We start from the raw sequence: 20,238 nt of genomic DNA, 5'->3' as shown, positions 1-20,238 counted from the left end.
ATACACACATGCACACGCGCACATGCACACAGAGCCTCAGCCCCCATTCTGCTCTCAGGCTCAAACGCATGAGAATGGGTTCCATCAAGTGCTTTTGAATGTCCGTCAACATCCAGGAGAGAAGGTGCGACGGCAGAGCAGGTAATCGGTTCTCAAATGCCCCATAATAATTGTGAACACACACATATCACACACACACACACACACACACACACACACACACACACACACACACACCCTCAGGGACAGGTGTGCCTTCCTAAAATACTGACAAAACATAAGACACATTCTTTTCAGGTTATACCTTCTGCGTGAATGTGTGTGTGTGTGTGTGTGTGTGTGTGTGTGTGTGTGTGTGTGTGTACATGCATGTATGTGTAGGCCAGAACTCAACACTGAGTGTCGTCTCCAGCTGTTCTCCACCTTAGTTTTTGACACAGGGTCTTTCATGGACCTGAAGCTGCACTTGGGTAGGTTGGCTGCTCAGCAAGCCCCAGGGGTCCTCTGTCTTTTCTTGCAGTCCTGGGACTACAGGTGAGCACTGTGGCTCAGAATATGTGAGAGCTGGCATCCGACTCAGGTCCTCGTGACCGTGCATCAAGAATTTTACTGACTGAGCCATCTCCCTGCCCTTATTCTCTGTGTTAAAGAAAAAGAAATTCACTACATGGACAAAATGTCAGCAAGGAAGGGATAAACAGATCTTAAAACAAAGACAAAGGGGTTACCATAGTCTGCATTTTATTGTAATGCACTTTTGTGGCGGTTTCAACGGCATCTCTCCCTTGGCTCTGAAACCCACCCTGGTAGGAATGGCTGCAGTGTCTAAGCCACGAGCATCTGAAGACACACATTTCAGAAAAGCTGTTCTCAAGCACCCAGTGGTGGAAGCAAAGGCAGCAGTGTGTCCTTACCTGGAGCAGACACTCTTCCGTGCAGCACAGATTCACCAGGCAGCAGATCTTTTGAATTGGAGGTGAATGGTGATTGTCTAAATGTGTCTTCTGAAAAGAAAGGGCTGGGGTAGGGGAAGAGAGGTGATGGTTAGTAAATTAAAGTTACTTAAGACACCCAGAGCACCTGGCTCCAAACACATGGACACGCACGCACACACGCGCACAAATACACACTCTCTACTGCATTTAGTTGTGTTTTTTTTTTCAAGTTTGTTTAAGCTATATAAATAAGACTATGCTTGTAATGGAGGAAGAGAGCAGGTTGTCACAGGTGAGCATCACATGGGCATTGTTTTTATACTCAGGTCCACATATAAAACATTACCTTAAAAATAGATTTATTGCACACATGCATGCGGAGACCAAAATAGAGTGTCAGATGCAATGAAGCTGAAGTTACAGGTGGCCGTGAGCCATCTGACATAGGTGTTGAGAACCAAACTTGTCCTCTGCAAGAGTAAGCATTCGTTACCACTGAGCCTCCCCCAGCCCTAAAACACACTTGAAACACAGCAAAGCTCAAGCGCAGGGCCAGCCCAGTGGATGGATGGATTTTTCCTGGATCACATGTTTCTGGGTACGAATGAAGATAACTGCTGGCTCAGAATCAGTAAGACTGTCTCTGCTTTCTCCGTGGAGGAGATGGATCTGCCATGTGCCCCTCTCAGAGACCCATAGCACATGCAGGAGGCACACAAGACTGGAGCCTGGGGCTACTGCACTGCAGGCCACACCTGGCTGGGCCTCAGAAAGTGCGGCTCAAGCTGGAGCTGGGTTAGTTCCATAAGAGGTACAGCTGGGAAGCCAAGCTGCTAGCCTAGGCTGCAGCAGCGCAGAAAAGGACCGTATCAACCTGGGCAGGACTGAGCCCCTGGTGACCCAGCTGGAAGCACAGTAGGGCTTTAGAACTACCAGGATCCTCCCCAACAACACTGCCACAGTGAGCACTGGGGTTCCAACCCAGTGACCACATCTACTGTCTACATCTCTGAAGGCAACACAAAAATACTACAATAACACGTGGATCTACACAGTATCCATCCAGGTCCTTTGTGGGAAATAGACAGCCCTACTTGTGTGTATCACAGAAAATTCAACTGGAGGAACTGATTGCCAAGCTATTGGTGAGGCCATGGGCAGTAATGTGGTCTCCAGATGGGAGGGACAGCGAGCTGCTATCGTCCTGAGGTTGGAGTGACAAAGAAGGCACACAAGAGGCCAGCAATGAAGTCCCTGGGCTGAGGCTACCTCAGGCACGTTGGAGACCAGATAAACCTGAAGCTGAAGCAGAAGCCCAGCTGTAGGGACGCTTTCCCTAGGCCCTACCCCTGCCTCCCAGACCTTCCTGGAGGCAGAGGGACTCTAGCTTGAAGGGGCAGGGCAAAGAACAGATCCCAGGGAATGGAAGCCTGAGAATCCCACATGTGGTGCAGCCTTTCTGAGCTTAGCCCTAGACTACAGTTACAATGATTATACAAATATAAAATAGACACTATTAAGATAAAAGCAGAAGAGAACATTTTTTAAAAGGAAAGTACCTATCACTGGGTAATGCAGTTCCTGTTTGGCTACGCTGACTGTGACTCTGACTGGCATGCTATGTATTTATATTGTAAACAGTGTATAATCTAAGTGGCCTTTAAAAGTGCCCAAGCTGTGGGTCACTCAGCGCAGATAAATAGGAAAGGCAGCTTCAACCTTTATACCTTTATGCCAACTACCACAAAAGCTGCAAATCACAAGCCACTTGGTGGCTGAGCACATCTCCTCTAGAACTCAAGCTCTAACTACACTACTTGGCCGTGGTGTGACCTTGCACAACGTCTTAACTTCTCTGGGCCTCTATTTCTGGTCTCTAGTTGGACCCACATGTCACTGAGGAGTTGGGAGGACTAAATAGAAGAGTCTGTGAACTGTGTTTTGCACAGTTCCAGTGCATACAGCAAGTACTCAATAAATGGGAAGTATGTTTTTTTTAAAAATGTGTAGCCTGAAGGAGAATAAATTAATCAACTTTTCTATACATGTTCACAAAAAGGGAAGATCCCTTTGTATAGAAGCCATTACAACAAACGAAGGAAAAGCCATTTCTGATTTGGAAGTCTTAGTTAACTGTGGGGATTAGGTTAATGCCCCGCCCTTATGTAAGGACTACTAAGGATCAAAGAACATGTGCGGAGTCAGAGAGACTGCTTAGACATGGGGCATGAGGGTTCTTGATGCCAAGGCTGGGCTGCAGTGGTAGATTGTTTAGCATGCATGAGACTCTCTAGGCTCCATCCCTATCAAGAGATTGAGAGAGGGGCAGGGAGAGAGAGGGAGAGGGGGGAGAGGGGGGGAGAAGGGGAAGAGAGGAAGAGGGAGAGAGAGAAATGGGGAGAGAGGGAGAGACAGAGAGAGAGACAGGGAGAGAGAGAGAGAGCACAGATACAGATACAGACACAGACACACATGGCTTGGGGACAGCCAGCATGTAGAGCTGCAAGGAAGCCACATAGAGAGATGAGTGCTCCCTAGTCCTGGGAGCATGGCTTTGACTAACAACACACACACAGCAGTGTCTTCAGCAAGCGGAGGCAGGGAAAGACTTTGGATTCAATCACTGACTCCAAAAAGCTAAGCTCTAAAAAAAAGTGTCGCTCTAAAAGCTAAGCTGTGCCCCAGTCTTCTAAAGCTTCCACAGCCCCCGAGCCACGTCCACTGCTTGTACCCATTGCTTCTGCAGGCAAGCTAATCTCAGCTAAGCCCCACTGAAGAGGAAAGAGGAAAGCAGGGTATGATGGTTCATGCCGGTAATCCCAACAATGGAGGATAGCCTCAACTCCCAGGCCACCTTGAGCTACAGAGATCCCGGCTTGCTGCACTACAGAATGAGAGCCTGTCTCAAATAAGAGGAAGTGTACTAAGGTATCCAGGGCACTATGGCTGCGCACACCATCTTCATATCCTTACCACACTTGAGAAAAAGCACCAGCCACAAGGGCTCAGGTCTCCAAGCCTAGATAATCTTACTTTTGCCTGTGCGCTGAGGGCCAGCTCTACAACTGTAGCATCTATTGCACTGGGCAATGGTAGCTCTCAATGGTGTTGGACTCCGCAGCACTAAAGGCATCACTGTCAAGTGATGGTGAGGTTGACAGTTACGAGAGGAGAAAGTCCCTTCAGGGAGGAAAGCAGAGGTGAAATAAGCCAGACTTTATTATGGGCAGGGACTTAAGTTGGAAACCTAGGCTGGCTACAAATTATTCCAAATGAGCCATTCTGTGAGTGTCACATGGCCCTTGTCCCCTGTTCTGCAGCTCTACAATCCTTTGTAATTTTTATTATAATTTATAATTTTGTGATTTTTAAGCCACCATAGTGTGTTCTCTTTGACCCCGAATGCTGGCAGGCTATCTGGTTAATTTGTCCAACAGTCCAGAAACAATCAGCACCGACATTCAGGAGTGGGTGAACGTCCAATAAGCCTAAATCACCTGTTACTGGTCTGTTCTGTTACTTCGGAAAGACATCTTCCAAACTTTTATCTCTTTGCGTTTCCTTTCTGGATAAAAGTGGGACAGTTGCTGATGTGTATGGTCACTTTGCCCCCTGAAGTATATCTAAGAGCTAGGGTAAGAAGTGGCAGTTCTGTCATCCAGAGTGGCCAATGCCAGACCTCAGATAGCACGGGCTACGGGGTCAACAGCACAGGCCTGCAGAAAGAAAGATTTACAATAAATAATAAAGCAGTCCGTAAAAGATTATGGCTCTAAACAATGATCCATTTTACTAAGTGCTGGTTTGCGGCACAAATATTTCCACCTTTAATATCTGAGGACCAGCAGGGAGCTTGTCTTCACGCAGAACAGAAAGCTCGTGGGCTCACAGCCTCGCCCCCTGACGCTAGCCGCATAGGACTTCCCACTCTGACTGCAACGATAGAGCCAGACAAGCTAGACGGGGAATGAAAGTGAATACAGACTGGGAGAAGCCTTGAGGGCTCAGGTAATATTCCACTGTGTGGAGTCAGAGTGGCAGCAGTCATCTGTAGTCTCAGCACTGGGGAGGCAGAGACAGGTGGAGCACAAAAGCTTGCCCACTGGCCACACACACACACACACACACACACACACACACACAAATACACATACATGTCACACACACGAGAATACAAATAAATAAGTACATAAATAAAAATAAAGAGCACAACAATAAGAGATCTCTGTTGCTCCTCCAAAAAGATGGAAACGACCTCACAGCTCTGAATCAGGAATGACAGAGAACAGAAGGACTGAGCAGAGAGAAGAATCGCTCTGTAATGAGTTCTTCCCCAGGACTCAGACTTGAAGATTATGGCCCTGGCTATCTCTTTGCATGCCAGTGACTTTTTTCAGCTGGCCTCAGCTCCGGGTCATCTCATTCCATGGCTTCCTTCCCTCTGGTGAACATGGCCTTCCTCTTGTCCATTGAGCCCCATGAGAGCCCATCCTCTCTTTTACCTGCCCATCTACCTAGCCATCATTTAGCCATCTGTCTGTCTGTCTACCCACCCCCTTGCATTTTAAGTCATTCTCACTATTGTCTATCTATCTGTTCATTGCCTTAGGTATTAATACACCATGCTCACTCTATTTTCCTTCCTTATCAACGCTGGGGATCTATCCCAAGGCCTTCCATGCACTTGTGAAGGAAATGCCCCATATATCAATATGCTGTGTTCACTCATTCCACCCACCCATCCATCCATCCATTCATCCATCCACCTGCCCATCCATCCTCCCATCCATCCATTCATCCATCTACCCATCCATCTATCCACCTATCCATCCATCCATCCACCTACCCATCCATCCATCCATCCATCCATCCATCCATCCATCCATCCATCCACCTATCCATTCATCCATCCATCCATCCATCCATCCATCCATCCATCCATCCATTCATCCATACTCACTCCCTCACTCCCCTTCTTTATTGTGCTGGGATCTATCCCAGGGCTGTCCTCACACATGCTAGGCAAACACTCTACCACTGAGCTACACTTTCAGGTCAACATTATTTTTGAAGATCTGAAACACCAAGCATTCACTTCAAAGCACTGGTTTGCTAAGTTAAAAATTCCACTTTCCAAATCCCTTAGATCTTGGTACACACCCTGGAAGTTACACCCACACTGTACTGACATTCTGAAGCTGTAATTGAGAAAACAATCTTCAGTGTTTCCAAAAGGCACACAAGACAGGTGAAAGAAAGACCAAGTTATCCCAAAGACATTGTTATACTAGGTCAAAGACTTTCTGACCACATGAAATGTGGCTATGACAAAAGGCAGGTGGATATAGGTAGCTCCCTTATTGAATCACCATATCTAGATAAGGAAAATGGAAGAAATAAGAAGAGATTGGGAATGTCCAACAAAGGCTGCAGCTTGCTAGAATAACAGCAAGTTGTAGTTCTTCAGGCTTGGCTGAAGAACAAAACAGCTTTTCTTCCAAAAGCTTCTTAAATATATCTGAGAGATGAGATTATTTGAAGACAAGGACTAGGGCATATGTTGGACTCCTAATGCCCCTCAAGGAACTTAAGGGCAAGAGAACCATTCTGTGGTACAAGAGCAGATACAGGGGCAGATGCTTGATTCATGATAACAAAACCACTGACACACCTGTTTGCTTTTCCACTGAAAATAAAAGAGGATCAGATAGTCCTGCAGGCTGCATGTTCTCGGATGCCAGCGATGGGGTGTATTTCAGAGTATCTTTGTATACACAGAGAGGTACCCTGGGAACAGAACCCAAATCTAAACAGGAAATCCACTTTCGTCCTACATGGCAAGGTAATCATATATAATAATTTTAGTTTTGATGGTGACCTCTCACCTGGAGACAGAATGGTTTTCCATATATGGTGCTGTGTTGGTGCACAAAACTTTTGAGTTTTGAAACATTCCAGGTTTTGGAGTTAGGCTATCTAATTTGTATTTCATTTTCAGCCTAACACCCTTTCTTAAGACAGGGTCTCATAGATACCAGGCTGCCTGGGATCTCTGTGTAATCTTGATGTGTTATTGAGGATGGCCGTGAGCTTCTGATCCTCCTGCCTCCAGTTCAGGAGTACTAGGATCGCAGGCAAGTAGGATCACACCCAGCTTCGATGTTCAGGCTGGAACCCGGGACATCACGCGTACTCAGCAAGTCATTCACCGGCGGAGCCAGGTAAATCAGGCATGCTCCGCAAGTCATCCACCGGCGGAACCGTGCACATCACTCATGCTCGGCAAGTAGTCCACTGGCGGAACCGTACACATTGAGTTCTCAACTGCATTTCATGGTTACTGCAATCTTCTCCTTAGGGAGTGCATATTTTGTTATCCTTAACTATCACATTCTTTAATTTATTTGTTAACAGTTTAGAATAAGAGATGATTAGTATAAATAAATATATGCATACACATAAACATATGTTGTGTATGTTTGTTTTCTAACATATTTATGAGTGATGGAACATGAAAAAATAACCTTAAATGAAAGACAACATGGGTTTAGTGGAACTGAGGAACCCGTTGTCTTCTTAGGACCTCAGACAGGAGGACCCCTCCTCTTGAGAGAGCTCACCTATGTAGTCACTAATAAAAGAACCCTGGGTGGCAGCCAAGAGAAATTAGGGAGAAAAACATCCAAGATTTAGTGCTGAGTTTCCACCCTGACATTATGAGACTGAGAATATTTTTTATTCAAACCTAAAATGTACGTAATAAACAGAGATGTCTTGTGAGCTCAGAACAGGGTCTGGGACCTGTCACCTATCATGCTGGATACACTTTCAAAAACAGAGACTGAAGAAAGCAAAACGTGAGCTAATCTCTACATTGGCAAAGGTCAGCTGGGCATTTGCCTAAAGCCTGAGGCTGGCGCTGCATGGTGGGGGCTCCAGTCCCGTGGGTGACAGGAGCCACGGCACACTGTCATCTCATTCCCGGCACAGGCACCTGGGCATGGTCTGCTTCTGCTTTTGGAGGTGAGGAAGGAGCTATGAGTACCCCATTCTCCTGTTTCATAAACATGGTGGCTTCTGGCAGGGGCGGGTCATCTAACAACAGAACCTTGGAAACAATGAAGAACTAATGGCGTTGCTCATTTTATAAGATGTGAAATGGCATGGTGGCAGTATCCTTATTTTTTTTTAAAGAGACATAGTTCTGAAAACCAGGGAGTGGAGCAAGTGAGATAGCTCAGCGGGGAGAGACAGTTGGAGTTCAATGCTTGGAGTCCACATGGCATAAAGTGAGAACTGCTGCCTGAAAGTTGTCCTTTGACCTCCACATGACACAACTGCACACACACACACACACACACACACACACACACACACACGTTACTCACTCACAAATTAATGAATTAATGAATGAATGAATTAATTAATTAATTAAAATGGCGAATGCAGGCCTTTCCGAGTTTCACATAATCTTGGCCTGCCTCTGTCTCTCTGTCTTGTTCTTCAGTTCCTGGTTGTACAGGAGCCTTAATCTTAGCAAGTCAGTTTGGCAATTTATAGCAAAGGCCTGAAAAATGTTAATGCTTTCTTTTCCTGTCTGTGCACACATATAGGCATGTGAAAGCCAGGAGGTGACTTTCGGTGTCTTCCTCCATTGTTCTCATATATATATATATATATATATATATATATATATGAGGCAGCTAGCCCTCTGAATCTACACTTGGAGTTGCAGCAAGTGCCAGGAGTCCACTTGTCTCCCCAACACTAGAGTTGCAGATGGGCATTGCTTTTAGGGTGCTCCAAGCTTAAGTCATCAAGGAGGTGTGACAGGCAAGTCTCCCACAGCTCTCCTCCTTTAGCTCAGTGCCTTAGTCACTTCATCTCCACACCATTTGTAACATTAGTTACATTGGTAACAATGTGGAAGAGGCGGGCTTACAGCTCTCCTCCTTTAGCTCAGTGCCTTAGTCACTTCATCTCCACACCATTTGTAACATTAGTTACATTGGTAACAATGTGAAAGAGGCGGGCTTCTGGGTAGTCAATCATGGTAGTTACGTAAGTTATGACATACGGAAATGCTGAATGATGCTAGACAAGTCTTAAAAGAAACAGGCTGAGTTACACCAAGGAACTCAAACCTGCTGTAGAACATGGTCTAGGTTAATTGAGGGTGTAAAGCTGTATGTATGGTAGGATCTTGTTTTTATAAGAAAATATGCATACATAAAAATAAATTCTGCAAATATACCCGTTACCAACTTAGAAGTGGGCTCTCTGGGTAGAAGGCTTATCAGTGATGGGGATTATTTAAGTGTATATTCTATATACTTCAAAAGTTGGTTATCTTCAAAACTTCTCACTAAAACTCTGTGGTTTGACTGTTTAGATCATTTACTTTTAAAAAGACTTGGCCTTTCAAAACATGAATATGGAGGAACAGTTGTAACAAACAAACCAACCAACCCAAGCAGTCAGAAACAGAAACAACCTGGCAACACTGTAACCTTCAGCACAGGTTTCCTAAGTCTACACACTATGCAAGGAAGGGAGGCTGCAGAAAAAAAAATGGAGGATAGAAAAGCCGGACATTTCAGGGAGAAAAACAGCTCTCTCTCTCTCTCTCTCTCTCTCTCTCTCTCTCTCTCTCTCTCTCTCTCTCTCACACACACACACACACACACACACACACACACACACACACACACAGTGGTTTCCACTTTGAATTGTACAGTGGCATCTATTTCTGGTCTTCTTAAAGGCAGGCCGATACACAGAACCTAATCCCAAGGTTTAGGGTCCAGGTTCCGGGCTGAGCTTCAACATTCAGCCACAAAAAGCCAAGAAACTTCCCAGGGCAGGAAGCACAATGCAGGCCTTGTCAGGGCCGCTGAAGTGAAGAGGCCAGATCAGGGCAACCCAAGCCACCACAGACCAAGGAAGGGAACCTAGCACACCCGGATGCATGAAATGTCAGCTCCTAGACGACCAGGTCTCCAGGGAGAATGTGACTTCACACACAAACTAGGACAAGGGGCTTTCTGTGGAAGGCCACCCAGGGGGGCGCTGTCCTCTCTGCAATGGTGCAAGCATATCCATGCAGCACGAATGCCCCTGTGGTCTGCTGTCATTCGAGAGCTGTCCCACTGTGAAAGGTCACCTTCTGCCTATTTGTTGAATGTGTAGTCTGGGGAAGATCCAGAGAAAACCCCAGACAAGAGCAGGGCTGTGGCCAGCACCCAAACTGCACTGCCTTTTGGTTCCACCACTGGTTACAGCGCTTGTCACAGACTCTGGCTAACCAACCCCTCAAAGAGTCTTCAGCCAGCCAGGAGGAAGAACACACTGGTGCATGGGAAATGAAGAAAAGAGACCAGGGGCCTCTTCAGACCCTGAAAGGAACTCTAAAGCTGCCCCTTCAGAGACACACAATGAGCCCCCCCACATACACACACACACACACACACACACACACACACACACACACACACACACCCTGATTACTGCACAAAGAATTTCAAGAGGTTCAGGTATCCATAATAAAACTATTTTCAAGAATCAATTTCAATTTCTTTTGACAGATGAAGGTTTAAAGATAACTTGATGAAGTATTGCATTGGAAAGACTCTCAAGTCAGTGTGTGTCCAAGGCTGCAGCAGGTATCCTCGTAGGCTGTGCACAGCTCAGAAGCATCATGTTAGAGGCTGGGGGATGACAGAAAATCTAAATATTTCTTAGGACAGTATGCTGAAAGGTGACAGAGTATACAGGAAGAATAGCTTCAAAATTCGTGGAAATAACCATGTGACCCCCTCAACAAGCTTGGTATCACTAAGAAATAAAAATGAATTAGAGTGTCTTAATTAATTAGGAATCCATAAAATTAATACCGATGCAATATTAAATGTTCCGCTGTTCTCTGTGTATTTAATTTGAATGTCACAAAATATGAACAGTAAATAGGATATAAAGAGAGAGATTCAAAAATCAGCAATTTCATTTGCTGTTTCCTGTTTCTCTAATTGCTTCTGTCTCACTCAGTGTCCCCGTGTAATTTTTCACTCCTAAAGTAATAACACCATCATTCTCTTAGATTCTCCAAAGAAGTGAGAGGGGAAATAGCACGAGCGGGGGCAGCACATGATGCTGTTTAGCAATCTGCGAAATTTCTATTACTAAGTCATAAATATTTAAGGGCATGCATCTAAGCTGCCACGCAGGAAAATTCTATATTGGACACTATCAAGTGAATGTGCCTTTTTAGTAAACAACATTTTCTGCCATTATCTAAATCATAGAAAAATAGCCTACATTTCAGATTTGGAAAATTGGGCAAATTAAATGTTGGTCTGCATGGCACGATACGAGTCTGTCTCTCCCTGGTTTCTACTTTCTGTCCAGGAATGGATAAGAGGCTGATCCGGGCAAACATGGAGCTCTTTTTGGAATGAAGTGAGGCATGTGTGTGCAGTCCTGACGTCTAGGCCTGCAACCTGACCTTGCCTCTACAGACACTGGATTATTAATGGGAGAAGAGGGAATACAGGATAAGACAGGTTCTTGGAAGCCATTGTTCAAAGTTCGTGGTGTTACACAAAGCTGGACTTGTCCAGCTCACCTGCTGGGAGCTACGGCTGCTTACTCTAGGGTTCCATTTGCCTACTTCCAGCTTACACAGCACCTGGCCAGCTGGGGGCATGGAGGAAGATTCAGTTCTTCTTTTTATTACTAAACCTTGAAATCTAGTGTGTTTTCATCTAGCAAATGACCATAATGGCTGGTTATCTGCTCCCTGTGGAAAGCAGGCCTGTGCTGGTAAAGGAAATATAAAAAAATAAAAAGGATTTATTCAACTCATCCATAGTCTGTCCTTCCGCTCTCCTGAGTCTGGCAAGGACTCTCTCCTCGGTGCCTGTCAGGAAGACACCATTAGGCACACCCAGGACACGCTCTCAAAGGACACCACAGGCTTCTTTACACATGAGCTTTCCAGACTCTTAAGGTTAACCGTGTGAAAGGATGGTGGTTTTAGAATTTGCAGGCTGCATTCAGTGCACATGCCCTTCTAAGGACCCAGACAAGGGCAGAGGGGCAAGGGCAAGGCAGAACCGCATGATCTAATCTTGCCAGCCGCTAAGTAAATTGTTTTCTCTGCCTGGCTATCTGGTATGCTTTCGTGGGTTCTTTTTTTTTTTTTTTTTGCCTTTACTTTGAGAAGATGATTCTAATTTATACAGCTGATTCTAAGTTCTTAGGATTTGAAATTTTTAAAAAAAGTGTGGCGGGTGGGGGTTTGCAGTCTCAAACCAGTTCTTGCTGGAGATGTGGCTAACTTGTAGAGTCCTAGTTTAGCTCACCTGAGGCCACAGGCTCCAATAGCAGCACCACAACAAAATAAAAGAAAAACAATCAGATCAGTTCTTAAAATGTTGTCTGAAGGTGTCAGGGAGATGGCTCGGTGGATGAAGTGCTTGCTGCACAAGGCTGGGTTCCTATTTCCAGTACCCAAGTAAAAGCTGGGCCCAGTAAGCCAAGCTAGTGGTGCTTGGCTTTAATCCCAGCACTGGGGAGGCAGCGGCAAGCAGATCTCTCTGAGTTCCAGGTCTAGACTACATTGTGAGTTCCAGGACAGCCAAAGCTATACAGTAAGACCCTGTCTTTCAAAAACAAACAAACAGGACTGGGCATAGTATCTAACCACAGTGCGGGCAGGTAAATCTGGAGGACTTGCTAGGTAGTCGGTCTAGGTTAACTGGAGAGCTCCAGACTCAGGCAAAGACACTGTATCAAAAGCTTAAGATGGAGAGCAATAGACAGAGAAACACAATGCTGTGCATGCATGCACAATCAAACCACAACACACATGTTCACACACATGCACACAAGTGTACAATACACACACTCTGATGCTTAGAGTTTGTTTCAAGGTAACATATGCAAAGAGGTGACAAGAGAGGACACAGATGATGAGACCCAGGCTGGGAACTGATAATTGTCTGAATGCTAAGGGGCACATGTCTGCTCCTGCGTGTCTCTGAAAGCCTCCATTACAGAAGAGAAAAAAAAACTGACCAATGAAGCACAGAACTAAGGACCAGAAACTTGCTAGTGACTAGCCTCAGCCTTTAGTTTCACCTACACAGTCAACAAGAAATACTGTCTCTTGCTGTTTTCTGTTCTCCGCCTCTAATGTTTTGTACCAGTGGTGTGGACAAGGGGCAGCTCTAGGGCTGGAGGACTGGAGAGAATATAGGGAGCACAGCTCAAGGGCCTCTGGAACATCAGTTGTCAGGCAGAACTGGTGAGAACGGCAAGCCACAGTGCATTTCACTGGTGACTGCTGTTTTCCCACGTGCCCTGTGGACAAAATGACCATAGAGATCACTAGTGATAAATAGCCATGGGGAGCAATGGCCTTTTGTAGGACAGGAAGGCAGCAGGCAACCCAAATCTCAGGAGCAGGAGACACTCCTCATGGAAGAGGAGTTTGGGCATCTATCAACGTGAAAGAGGCAAGGAAAGGCTGTATCTCTGTACCACATGGGCAGGCTAGCCTCCAGGGCTTCCTCCATAATTAAACTACCTAGGAACTCTTAAAGGTGGGAACTTCTGAACTCAGTCCAGTGGCCACTGTTCCAAACAGCTTCTTCCAGTAACTAAACACTAGAAACGGGCTAATGAGCCAAGTGGGGTGCTGCACCTCTGTAATCTCAGCACCTGGGAGGCTGAGGAAGGAGGATTGAAAGTTCCCAGCCAAGCTAAGCTACCTGGTGAGGCCCTAACTCAAAACGAAGTAAGTAAACAAATAATCCACTAAGTACTTAAACACCGAGCCCTGGAAATGAAGAGTTAATGTAAATCTATTTGAAGGTCATTGTAAATCATACTGTAAAATACAACCCACATCCTGACCTTGTATGTACAAAAGAAGGTCCTTAAGGAGAAGAAGGAGGAGGAGGAAGAAGAAGAGGAGGAGGAGGAGGAGGAGGAGGAGGTCCGAGTAGTTACAAAGGAGGGTCCAGAGAGCTAGCATCTTTTACTGTCCTTGGTGGGAGACAATTCCTTGGACCAGCTTGACTCTACTCTACTTCAAACCCTAAGGTGATAGGTAAAAAGGAAATCAATTTGTGGTCTTGGCCAAGGTGTCTACACGAATAAATAAAACCACAGCCAGGATTTTGTGGAATTATAAACCACAGGGTCCAATCTTTCGTTTCTGAACACCGTGTCTGGTCTGGGCTCCCAGGAAGCAGGTCTCCTTTGCCTCAGGCAGACCTGAGGAGGATTTTTCTTCCTTATAGTAATCTCCCAGCAAGAGAAGAATTTACAATCGATTCATTTTTTTTTCTGAATGCTTAAAAATAAAAATCTTTCCTAACCTATAATTATGCTTCAGTCCCAGCCAACACAATTTAGACTAGAGGCATATTTCAGCCCTCTTCCCTCTTCTCAGAACATGTGGAAAGCATAAAAGAACATGGTCTCACACACCTTCCTGTAATGTAAGTATTCAGCTTATACACTTAAAGATCTAGGAGCCTCCGTGGGAATGCTGGTGCAGGCCTGCTTGGCTCTTGCATAGTTAGTGGGGACCCTTCCCAGTGGGAGCCTCCACTAGGAAACATAGCTTGTGGGGTACAAGGAGCTGGTCCCATGCCTGAAAGCAGCTTAGACTCTACAGAGCACATTGTACTCCAGGGCTCTGTAGGGGGCTGAACAGAGACTCCAGCTAAAGCCACAGCCTCCATAGGTTTCTCCCCTCCCTCCTGGCCCTTCGCCTCCCAAATGAAAGCAGTTCTTCATTAAACCGTGTTGAGAGAACCCCCACCTCACACTCTACCTTAGGGAGCCTAAGCTATCACTCTCAAGAACCCATGGAAGCAAAGTAAGATGAGCTATCATGAGTTTGTTGTGCTTGTTTGACTATGGATCACATCAATTCCATCAGAGGTAACAACTGTTGATGACAGACCACAGTTTTAGGATGATGGACTTGGAGGTGATAAGCTAGCATTTATATAATTTCACATCTCCTGCTTGGGTATCCTTGTCTTACACAAAATAGGCTTTCCACCCAGCCTCATTTCCCAAGACCATCTAGAGGCCATCTTCAAAAGACTAGTTGTCCCCCTGTGTCTGTTCAGAGAATGGCTGCCACTCTTCTATGACAAAGGTGTTCTTTTTTTAGTTCTATGTAGCCCAGGAAGAAGCAAGCTGGCTTTGTGCTCATTTCTCTTAGATATTCAAAATTCTGAATTCTATGAATTGAGCAGAAAAGAAAAATCTCAGGGTAAGATCCAAGAGAGTTCTGTTTATACCTGATGGTGTAGTGAGGTCAATTCATAGCACTCCTAAAAGAAAAATCATTCCTTTACCAGTTGTTTCAAGAATTGAAAGCACATGGCTTCGAAGATAGCGCAGCTTGCAAAATACTTGCATTGAGGACCTGAGTTCAGTCTTCCAAACCATGGATGCAGCAGGCGGGGGAAGAGGGGAGAGTCCCTGGGGCTCACTTGGCAGCCAGCCTAGCCAACTTTCAGAGTCCTAAGTCAATGAGAGACCTTGTGTCAAAAAGACAAGGTGGATATGTGCTTGAAGAATGACTGCAAGGTTGTCCCACGGCCTCCAAACACATGCACACATGTAAACCCACACAAATACACACAGATGCACATAAACACATATATATGTGTGTGTATGTATACACACACAAACATACACACACACACACACACACACACACACACACACACACACACACACTCACACACACCCAAAGAATCAAGACTATAAAATGAGTCAACCTACCAGCCAGGTGAAACCAACACTGTTTGCCCAGGAAAGCAAAGTTCCCCACTTAACCAGTCTCCTGATCCTGGTATCTGTCTCTGACTCATGTGACTCTAGCTCCTGTCTTGGGCTAACTCACAGGCAATCTAAGGATGTGGAGTGGTCCTGGGCAGGGGAAAGTGTGTCTTCCCTAAGTTCCCTTCTGTAGATTTGTCTGTTGCCCCTTGCCTACCTCGGTTTTTTATGGAGTGTGTGTGTGTGTGGGGGGGGGTCCTCCAAGGCTCTGTGACACCCATGTTGACTGTTCCTCCAGTCTTCCTGATGGTGGGCAGAACGATGAGCCACCCACACCACAAATCACTCACCAGTCTTAGACAAACAGAAAATGTTCTTGCCTACAATATATTTCAGATCCATTTCCTGATTTTCTTTTTGAAGATTTGTTCTCACAGTGCTTTCTAACCTCTTAGGCTGAAGCAATTCTCCTGCCTCGGCTCCCAGCAGTCAGGACTACGGGATATAACAGGGTGCCCAGCTCTTGCAACTTAAAAAAAAAGTAATTATTTCATTTTTGTTTATGAGGTGGGACATGTCAGAGCACGATTGTGGAGGTCAGAAGACAACTTGGAAGAGTCAGTTTTCTCTCTCTCTCTCTCTCTCTCTCTCTCTCTCTCTCTCTCTCTCTCAGCTTTTAAAAAGCACTATCTTTCTTCTAGTTAAAGATCCTTTCCCTCTGGAAATGCCTCAAGGTGTCAATGGTTGGGTGGCTTTGGTGGCGAGCAGAGAGCCAGGGCAGCATGGGCCATCCACAAGAGCCTTGGATCCTGAGCCCGGGACTCAGCCTCCACACACTGCCTCCTCCCACTCAATCTCTCAGGGTCACATGCTTCTCACAGCTGGAGATGCAACTCAGTGGCAGAACGCATGGTTCATCATGAAAGAGGCCTTGGCTTCAGATCCAGGTACAGAAAGTTGAGAGAATAAATAAAAACAAACTCTTGCAAAGGTGATAAGAACATCTACTTCACATTATTAATGTAAGAAATGAAAAACAAAGCCACATGGGCAAGTCCCTAGCAAGCTGATCCCTTCTAGTATATATCTAGGAAAAAATTAAAGTTTGTCTCTCTGCTTACCCCACGAGTCTGACTTGTTTTCACCAGCTGAGAATTGGGGGAGAAAATGTTGAGAAAGCTCTAAGTCGTCTGAATCCATAGAGTTTAGAGCACAGACCCAGTGCATGAAAGAAGCAAGCCTGACGACCGCACAGGGCACAGGGCACAGGGTGACAGCACACAGAGCTACCTACCTGGTGGTTGTCCGCATTGCGTTTTCTTTCGTGTGATTGTGTTCTTTGCTCACTTTTTCTGCAGGGAGACAGAATGAAACAGGTGACTTGGGCTAAGCTCAGTCCATGTCCATCTTTTAGGCAGAAACATGCAATTCCTCTGTCTTATTGGGAAAGTGAAAATCGTCCAGATAACATCCATGGAACTGTTGGACCCTACTCAAAGTGTTAAGTGTTGTCTGCTTGCAAGTAGACGTGTGTAGTACGAGTACACACCAGACATCCACCATGTACACATACAGACAGCTGCACACGAATAGCTGTTTCTGTCCATCTTTCCTCGTTGATAATTTCTATTTTCCTCAACTAAGCCCTCAGACGGCAGTTGTGGTAACTGTCCTGCCGTAGCTCTGATGGCAGTCTATGTTGTTAGGACCCTTCAGAGAATGACTCGGGAGCTCTTGGTGCTGTCATGGACTGCTTAGTCTAATAAATGTCACTAGGAATAGAACGATGTCATTGGACAAGAGGTAAGCCCTCTCCTCATGCATCCTGGGCTCTGAATTCACCAGCTGTCGGAAATTATTTAATTAGCTTTCAAGAACACCAAGTTGAACCATAGCCTTGCTGACCCAGTACAAATGTGAAGACTCTACCCAGCCATCACAGCTTTCAATGGCTTCTTTGAAGCATTTACAGAAAACCTGCCCGATCCTATCAAAGGTTTCAGATTCTACAACCAGGTAAATAAATTAAAAAAAAAACAAACAAAAAACAAAAAACTAACCTTGGGGACTTTTTGCAACAACAACAACAAAAACAAACAAACAAACAAACATAAGCAAGGTTTAGAAATCTTTCCTGCTTTTGACTGCTCTGAAGCTACATCACGTGTTTTCACGGATGCCCCCTTTTCTGACATCCGAGGAGAATCTTCCTGCCTGCCAGCATCCCTGTAGACAGCATGCAATCTGGGGTTGTCCAGGTGAGCGCGCTCAGGGTCACAGAGGCCTAGCTCACGCTACACTGAGCTCCTAAGTCACTACCTACATAGCCTTGCTTTGGGATGTGCCTCGACCTTTGGGGGGGAAAAAAAGGTCACGTGTCAAGACTCCTAAAGCTTACTGGACTAGGGATTTCTGCCGCTGTGGAGGAGCTCCATGTCATCAGAGCCACACAGCTGAGGAGAAAGTGACCTACCAGCGTGGTCCATGGACTTAAGCTTCTTTCCTGGTCCATTTCTGAGACAGGGGGCAAGTGGCTTAAATAACAGGAACCTCTGTCTGATGGGTGTGTCTGCTTCATCAAACGTTAGTAAGAAATGACTGATGGGTGAATGCATGAAGCCCCAGAGAGGGAGCTATGTGTGCCTACCAAGATGCCAGTCTTGTCAGTACAGAAAAACGTCAGCCTCATGCGTGTTCAAGGAACAACAGCACATTACACTTGCTAGGGACAAACGGCATGAGGCTCGGAAGAGCAGACAGAGGCACAACTCTGGGACTCAGAGCCTTCACAGGACCGAATACCTGTACAACTGGATTCTAGGCATTTGAAGGAAGAAAGGTTGATCTACACAAACATCCTCTGAGACCACAACTGGGGACAGCCTTCAGGGCCCCACGTTTTGCTTTTCTATTTAAATTTCTTTTCAGCAAGATAAAATAAAATTTCACTAATCTAGACATTATGATTTTCTTGGAGGACACGGACATTTATCTTTTGCACATGACAAAGAAAAGGCTGTTCATAAGATCAGCACTAGACCTGCGCGTTTGAGCTTCATCAAAGGGATCAGCAGAGAACTGCGCAGAGTTCCAATTCTCAACGGCGTGAAAGCCAGCATGCCGCGGTGAAACGGCTCATGAGTAACGGGGCTGATAATCAGCGCTCTATCTCTGGAATCCACGTGGTGGAAGGAAGACCAGTTCCCAGGAACCTCTCGCCTCCATGTAAATAAAATCGGAACAACTCAGTTTTTTTAAGTGTGGTAGTAATCCGATTTGGCAACATTTCATTAACCACTAATGTGGTATGTAAGAGCAGATCCCTCCTAAACACTTACCACGCGGGCTACTTTTCCCTCCTAAGAAAGACTTTCCTACCAATGCTTTCCAGTCAGCAACATTTTCCCACAATTCACCTACCCGAGAGCTGAAAAAGCAGCTCAGAAGCCATCTTCACAGAGATGTCCTGGCTGAAGAGATTTCTCTCTGGGGGAACTCGACCTTCTGGCAGCTTCTGTAAGGGTTCAGTTTTCTCTCGCCCCATTAAAGTGCTGTAGCCAATGTTCCGGCTGGGTGATATGGAGGCTGGGGAGTCCTGGATGTCCACCTCCATGGGTTCTTCTTTAACCGTCACCGCCTGCGTCTCCTTGTAGCTTTCCGCTGCAAGCGGGTGGGTGAGAAAAACCAGAACATGGCCGGTCTTCATTCAGAAGCAAACGAGTTTCTGTTGTCTTTGTGTCTTTCCGTTGCACTGGGACTTGAACCCGGGGCCCAGTGCATGCAAGGGGTGCACATGCTCTACCCCGAGATGTTTCGCGGCAACTCAGCTTCTAATCTCTATGAAGCTGGTGCACAGAGAGTCTAGAAGAGTGAGTGACATGGGACAGGAGCACACCGTGTGAAAGCGTTGGCTCCTCCCACCTGGCTTCCAGAAAAGGCAGGAAACTTGACAGCCTGAGAACTTACTTGGCCTGCCCAAGGTCACCAAGAACAGCCTGGCTGCCTAGAGCCTTGACTTCTTGGCTAGGTGTTTCCTGACCACCCCTGTGTGCACCTTCCTTTGTTCAATGTTGATTTCAAACAGAGGATGTGGCCAGCAGCTATCCTGGCTTTAGAGCTCAGTCAGTTTTAGTGAATCAGATAAGATTTTATTAATATAGTAATGTCTTCCCGGTCTTTAAAGACCATATCCTCTCTCTCTCTCTCTCCCTCTCTCTCTCTCTCTCTCTCTCCCTCTCTCTCTCTCTGGCGCCTAAATTAAGAAAGGTTAAACAGGGTCAATTCAATGAAGATATTTCTACCTTTCTGGAAGCTACTAACCCTTAAGACTATTTCTCAAGTTAACTGAAGCCCAGAGGAACACCCAGGAAAACAGCTCTCTTACAACTGAGTCAGTCTCAGAACAACAGCCCAACCCCCAGCTGCTATTCCCTCAGGGTTTCTAGAAGGTCCAACATGCATGCAATTTGTAAGGCCAAGTGTCTGTTGTCATTCA

At 45.8% G+C, this 20,238-nt stretch overlaps 1 protein-coding gene across 21 annotated transcripts in view; it reads right to left on the bottom strand.

Moving 5' to 3' along the window:
• The window catches only part of Zfp827 (zinc finger protein 827), a 166,283-nt gene that overhangs the window by 56,191 nt on the left and 89,854 nt on the right, over window positions 1-20,238 (bottom strand). For all 21 annotated transcript variants that reach the window (XM_006531246.2, XM_030243704.1, NM_001294279.1 and 18 more), the window contains 3 exons: window positions 19,164-19,403; window positions 17,038-17,095; window positions 915-1,018 (listed from right to left, as the gene is read on the bottom strand). In XM_006531246.2, coding sequence (XP_006531309.1) covers window positions 915-1,018; window positions 17,038-17,095; window positions 19,164-19,403 — 402 coding nt within the window. The remainder of the gene's footprint in view (window positions 1-914; window positions 1,019-17,037; window positions 17,096-19,163; window positions 19,404-20,238) is intronic.

The sequence above is a fragment of the Mus musculus genome, chromosome 8 (assembly GCF_000001635.26).
Source record: "Mus musculus strain C57BL/6J chromosome 8, GRCm38.p6 C57BL/6J".
Lineage (NCBI taxonomy): Eukaryota > Metazoa > Chordata > Mammalia > Rodentia > Muridae > Mus > Mus musculus.
This window is presented reverse-complemented; position numbering and strand designations above follow the sequence as displayed.